This window comes from Caretta caretta, chromosome 20 (genome assembly GCF_965140235.1).
Source record: "Caretta caretta isolate rCarCar2 chromosome 20, rCarCar1.hap1, whole genome shotgun sequence".
Taxonomy (NCBI): Eukaryota; Metazoa; Chordata; order Testudines; family Cheloniidae; genus Caretta; species Caretta caretta.
In genome coordinates this window covers 6288298-6294297 of record NC_134225.1, presented here as the reverse complement: position 1 = coordinate 6294297, position 6000 = coordinate 6288298, and the positions used below count along the sequence as shown (strand labels likewise).

At 53.5% G+C, this 6000-nt stretch overlaps 1 protein-coding gene across 4 annotated transcripts in view; it reads left to right on the top strand.

Annotated features, from left to right (window-relative positions):
* Positions 1-1230: 1230 nt before the first annotated feature.
* The window catches only part of COL2A1 (collagen type II alpha 1 chain), a 63702-nt gene continuing 58932 nt past the window's right edge, over positions 1231-6000 (top strand). The window contains exons 1-3 of one of the 4 annotated variants that reach the window (XM_048834737.2): positions 1231-1362; positions 1734-1851; positions 5373-5579. In XM_048834737.2, coding sequence (XP_048690694.1) covers positions 1758-1851; positions 5373-5579 — 301 coding nt within the window. In that variant the 5' untranslated portion in view covers positions 1231-1362; positions 1734-1757. Of the gene's footprint in view, positions 1363-1474; positions 1852-5372; positions 5580-6000 lie in introns of those variants that run through there. The other 3 variants (XM_048834738.2, XM_075121799.1, XM_075121800.1) reach the window with 3 other exon arrangements.

Genomic DNA, 6000 nt, shown 5'->3' with positions numbered 1-6000 from the left:
TGCAGCTGACGGGCGACCGGGGGAGAACCCAGCGCCTCTCTGTCCCTCAGCCCCAAGGGTTGCAACCCGGGGAACTCCCCCAGGCTGTGCTAGGGCTTGCAAATCAGAGGGACCCCCCTGTCTCCCAGCTGTACTAGTATTTGCAAAGCACAGCGCAACCCCCCCCCCCAGCTCTGCTAGGGGTTGCATGGCCCTACGCACCCACTCTCGCTCCCCCAGTTTCCCCACGGGGGCTGCCAGACCCCGGGATTAAAGCTTTGGGATCCGCGGCATCCGATCAAGAGAACGGAGCAGGCAGCGACTGTGGGGAAAGGCGCCCTCCGCCACCCGTCCCTTTCCATAGCCTTCCTCTCCCCCCTCCGCATCCTCCTGCAGGACCACGGCCCCTGCGGCTGTCGACCACGGGGGCTGGAGAAGGAGATGCCCGGACCTGAAAGCGGGAACATGTGGGGATCTCTTTCCTCGCCCCCCTCCACTTTCCCCAGCCGATGGGACCAGCGTTTACCAGGCTGGGGACAAGCAAGGGGGCAGGATTCCCAAACCCTGCAGCTTGAGTGTCTCAGCTTTGGGGGACGTGGAGGGGGGGGGGTAGAGAAAGGGATACCTGGCTCCCGGAGGCTGATGCCAGGGGAAGGGGATTAACCGAAATCCCTATCTTACCCCCCACCCGTTTGCAAATCACCTCCAGAAACCACGCCGCCTGCAGACTATCGGACCGCGGGGGGAGGGGAGGGGCAGAAGGTCCCGGGGCCAGGCTGGAAGGGGAGAGCAGAGGGGGCCTGGGTCTGGACTGGGAAGGAAGAGCGCGGGGAGGGAATGGGGGCCCGCGGTCTGGGCTGGGAGATAGGGGAGCGAAAAGGCTAGGGTGTGAACTCAGTCGCACCCGTGTCACTCCGGAGCCTCTGCCCTGCAACGAACGGAGTGACACCTGATTGACTGGCACCGGGGCCGGGGTGCTGGAGAGCGGAACGCTCCCCCGGAAGGATGCACCGCGCCCGGGTGCAGACGCCGGAGCCGGGAGGGGGGCCAAAGACCCCTCCGAGCTCCAGCCGCGCCCCCGTGGCTCCGCATCCTCCGCTCTCCGCTGCACCGCACGGGCCCGGGAAACCTCGGCGGAAACTTCCCCCAACTTCTCCTCTCCCAGCTTCGCGTCCTCCCCGGAGCGGGGCTTTCCCTGGCCCCCCGCTGCCTCCCCCACGCCTTGCCAGGGGAGCGCAGCGCGCCGCGCGCCTTTGGAGAAACTTCCTCCACTGCGCGGCGCTTTGGAGAGGGACGGGAGCCGCTCTCCCTGCCCCATCCCTGCGTGCGTCTGGAGAGACACAGCGCTGCCCGCCGCCCCTCCTCGGGGAGGAGGTGGGGTAGGTAGGGACCCTCCCCTCCCTTTCCTTCCCCTCCCTAACTTCGTGCCCCTTTTGGCTCCAGGGCCGCACTGAAGCGCGGGCAGGAGGAGGGGTCTCCAGCCCTGGGGACGGGGCTCAGGGCTCAAGTTACAGCGCAGCTGGGGGGCAGGGGAGGACTGAGATCGGGGCATATACACCGGCTCCTGGAAGGCAGAGGGGCCATCTAACTGCGGTGCCTTGGCCCAGAGCAGACGGCGCGGCGATTCTGCTGGGGCCTAGGTACCTTGGATTCTCCTGCTCTTTCCAGAAAATCGGGGGGGACTCGGCTGCATGAAGGCTCGGTAGTCACTGGGGAAACCAACCTCCTCCCTTTTCTCTGCTCCACACACAAAGGTCCTGCATGTCTAACATTTAGACATGTTCAACTTTGTGGATTCAAGGACTCTAGTGCTGCTGGCAGCTGCCCAGGTCATTTTACTAGCCGTTGTCAGATGTCAGGAAGAGGATATCCGTAAGTTGCACCTTTCCCTTTCTTTAAAATTTATCCTGAAGGGGGAGAGGGGGAACTGGACACGAAAGCAATGGAAGAAAGAGCGACAGAGAGAGAGAGAGAGAAACCGCTGCTTCTGGGAGGGAAGGATGGGCTGGTAGGAGCAAGTGTTGCAGGCCTGGGAGACGTGGCTTTAAAAAAAAAAAAAAGTACCTTAAGACCTGGAAAACTGGCCTCCTGTTCTCCCTGTATTTGATTTTGAGCTCAGGGGTTTCCATTGCTCCTCTTTAGATTTGCCTTTTCTCCCACTCTGTACCTTCTCTGGAGTCTGGATGAGGCTCACTGCTGCGGGATGACAAAATACTGATTGGCGAAGAGACTTCTTCCTATTCATTGTAATGCTTGGTTGCTTTAGAAGAACACTGCAGTCGTGAATCCCCTCCTTGCCTATTATTTTGGCTTCCATCCCCCTCCTTGACTTGATTTCCACCCTGAAAAGGGCTTTCAGAGGAAAATATAACCTGGTCAGGTCAGATCCCACCAAAGGGAGAACAAAATATCTCTCCACCTCCTGCGGCCCTGAAAGAGTTAATGCAACAAAGCTGAGTGGGATGGGGGGGTTCACAGGGGGAGCTAGACAAAGGGGACATTCCGAGATAGACAAGCCAGAGTCTGAGACTTACAAAGAAAGACCTTTGTACAGCCTTCAGCTTTCCTCCTCATCCCAACCCACTTCTTAGTTGGGACTGGTGTGTAAGGTGCAGAAGAAGTTGATAGCTAACAGACTTTTGGTTTAAGGATCAGAAAGGAAACTCCCCCCCCCCCCCCCAGACGAGGCCACCTGGAGGATCAGAGGCATTCCAGACACACTAGACAGATTGTCCAACTTCTCCTTCACCTTCCAACCCCGCCCCCCTCCAATCTGAACCCAAAGAGGAAAGCAAGGGGACAAGTGGGGGAGCACATTCCCACTCCCTGCCCCCAACATTTTACCATTTTTTCAATTGCTGCTTTTTGAAACAAAATGATCCTCTTGTGCAATTGTGACATTAAAGTCCGATGCACAGCCAGCCCTTCCCCCTACCCCAGAAAAATTTTTGATCTGGCATATTATTCAGCCTGGAAGCTGGAAACTTTATGAGGTAGAAAGGATTTTTTTTTCACTTGTTTGGGCAGGTTTCCTATTGCTTGAATTCCATCCCTGTCTCCATATGCTCCAGACTGTAAATCAATTGCAGGGAGAGAGAGAGAGAATGCCTGAAAATACCTCCTTGCTTGCCTGCTTCTGGGCCATGCTGTCTTTCCCACAATCAGCCTGAGATTCCAGCAAAAAGGAGCTGAAATTCCTTCCATTCAGGCGCAAAGGAGTTGCTAGGCCATTTTCAGTTTGCTTAGTTCCTAACAAAAGGATTGGATTTGTAAGAGTTCCCAGTGAGACACCTCCATCCGACCACATACCAGGCGTGCTGGAACGATTTGTATAATGGGGGTGCTGAGATCCACTGAACCAGACTTTAAACCCTGGATAGGATGGAAACCGCTTCAAGCCAGGTGGTTCGGCAGCCGCCCTAGCTCCGGCTCCTATACCACATGCACCCCAAGAGAACTCAGAAGTTGGGGGCTGCACTTTGGGAACCAGTCTATATGTAGCAACGGGGGTTTGTTTCCTTTTCCTATTCCTGGTCAATCGATGCTGATCGGTTCATTCATTCTGTCCTACGTCTGTTGTAAAAGGATGATCTCCCCGCAGGAATATTGATTGTACACCAAAATTTGGCAGAGCGGTTCCTTTAAGCTGCTATCTCCCGCCTTGTCTGCCCTCTCTAGTTTAGATTAAAGTATGTTTAGCATCCTTCACAATGTGCTTGGATCCCTCAGGTGTGCAGCACAAGGAATAGGCGTAACCGAGCATGCCTTGCGCTTTATTCTTCTCTGAAGCAAAGAATTCCGAGGAGAGGAACTTATTTTCTGCTCAGATGGCTTTAGCTCTTTTGGGAGGCTCATCTGCAAAAGTTCTCTCCAGGTCATGGAGGGAACTCAATTCCCCGTTGTGAGCAGTTTGTTTGCATAGGGGAGATTGGCAGCGATGGCTTCCAGATGGAGTTGAAATGCTGCCCTTATTTATTTAAATAGGTTCCTAACAGCGCCACGTGAATCAAGCTCTGTGTGAGCTCGAGAAAAGGCCCATTCATGAGAGGAAGGGTCCCCTGGGCTCCCCAAGGTGCCCCAGCTCCATGCACAAAGACCCCCCCTGTCATCTCAACCGCTGCCATCAGGGCTTCAGACATTCACTTGGCTGGGGGGGGGGGGGGGGGGAGAGAAAGAAACAGATGTCAAAGAGGCACGTATATTTTTTATGGGTCTCCCCTTGTCAAGAACCCCTTCTATTGAGCTGTTATAATTGGGACAATATTATAATGAACTCTCCCAATAACAGTTGGATGCTTGTTTCTTTTGCATTTTTTGTGGCCCCTGCAAGCACCACCCCCCCCATGGCTGCAACCATTCACCCCCCCCCCCCCCGCCCTCCCGGGCTCCTTGGTCCATTCATAGGTTTGACTTTGATTCAGTTTGTTTCTCGTTTATGGTGTTTTGATTAGAAAAACAGCCTTTGCCTGGAGAGAATGAGCCAGGGCTGCTGCTCTTTGTTCATCACAGGGTTCGGTCTGCCCAGTGCATTCCAGAAGCAGCCAGGGGGCATTTAAAGAATCTTCTTTGTTACTTTTCTCTCCACCTTTTCCCCATTTATATTTTTTTCTGGTGGGATGATGTTAAACGAAGCGGACTGGTGTAACCCTGCCCCTTCTGGCAGTGCTGAGAAAGGGAATCCAGACTTGATTCGCTTCCCCATCTACACTAGTGTAAATCCAGAGTAACTCTACTGGAGCCAGTGGAATGACACCCGTGTAGAACTAGTGTGAAACCCAGTTCAGGCCTGGTTGCTGGAAAAATGCACAGGCCCTTGTAGAAAAGAGACACAGGGGGTTCATGAAGGAGGCACAAGAGGGCTGAGCTGAGCTTGACCAAAGTGGACATAGCTTGTGGCTGCTAAGAACTCTACCTGACTCATGGGCACAGCTATGTCATTAGTTTCTCTCAGCGAAAGTGACCGCGATGGGAAATTAATAAAGTGCCAGGTGGGAAGCCTTGAACCTTAAGCCGTGTCAATAGCACAAGAGCCCTGGGCCTTCAGGACAGTTCTTCCTCACAGTATCTTCTTGAGGAGGCCGAAGAGCTATCATCAGGCCTCCATGTTTTGCTCTGCTTCTGGAGTGGCCAAGAGATCCATGTACTAATCTGTGAGATGTTGAAGGAAGATGGGAGAACCAGAACCATCCCACCTGGGAGCTGGCAGGGAGCTGGCTTGGACCATGAACGTGGGAGGTTATTTCTATGCCCTATTGCAATTGGTATGGGATTGCTATAACTGATGCTGATAGTATGACCCTGTTTCTCTCTCTCTCCCTTTTGGTTTTCTCCCTTTTGCCTCCCTTCCCACCGCATCTCATTTCCCCCCTTCCCTTCCTTTCCCTTCGGCACAGAGGAGGCAGGCAGCTGTGTGCAGGATGGGCAGAGGTATAGTGATAAGGATGTGTGGAAACCCGAGCCCTGCCGGATCTGTGTCTGTGATACTGGGACTATCCTCTGCGACGAGATAATCTGCGAAGAAATGAGAGACTGTCCCAGCCCCGAGATCCCCTTCGGAGAATGCTGCCCTATCTGCCCAACTGACCAACCTGCTGTCAGCGGTCGTAATTTATTTATTTCCCTTCCATAAATAAATTACTCCAGATAATTGCAAAGATCAATAGACCCCAATGGATGAGCACCCAGCAAAAGACGGGAACATCCATGGGACCTAGCTAGGAAAGGCCACTTCTCATGGACTCATTTGGGTCTGTCTCTTTGCCTAGGGTGTAGAAGGTCTGAAATAACAGTGTGGTCAAATCACAGATGAGAAGAAAGATAATTAACATAATCAATTAGTCTAACAGCCCCGATTCTAAAGATATCGTAGTAATTACCAAGGCAGCAAGACAAAACCAAAGCTGTCTCTGCCCTGACAGTGAATCAAGTCTCTATGCACCAGAGAAGCCTGATTTAAATCCACAGCCTGCAGATTTCTAAGCCATGAAGGCGGAAACTGGACAGTGCTAAGTACATAGTGCA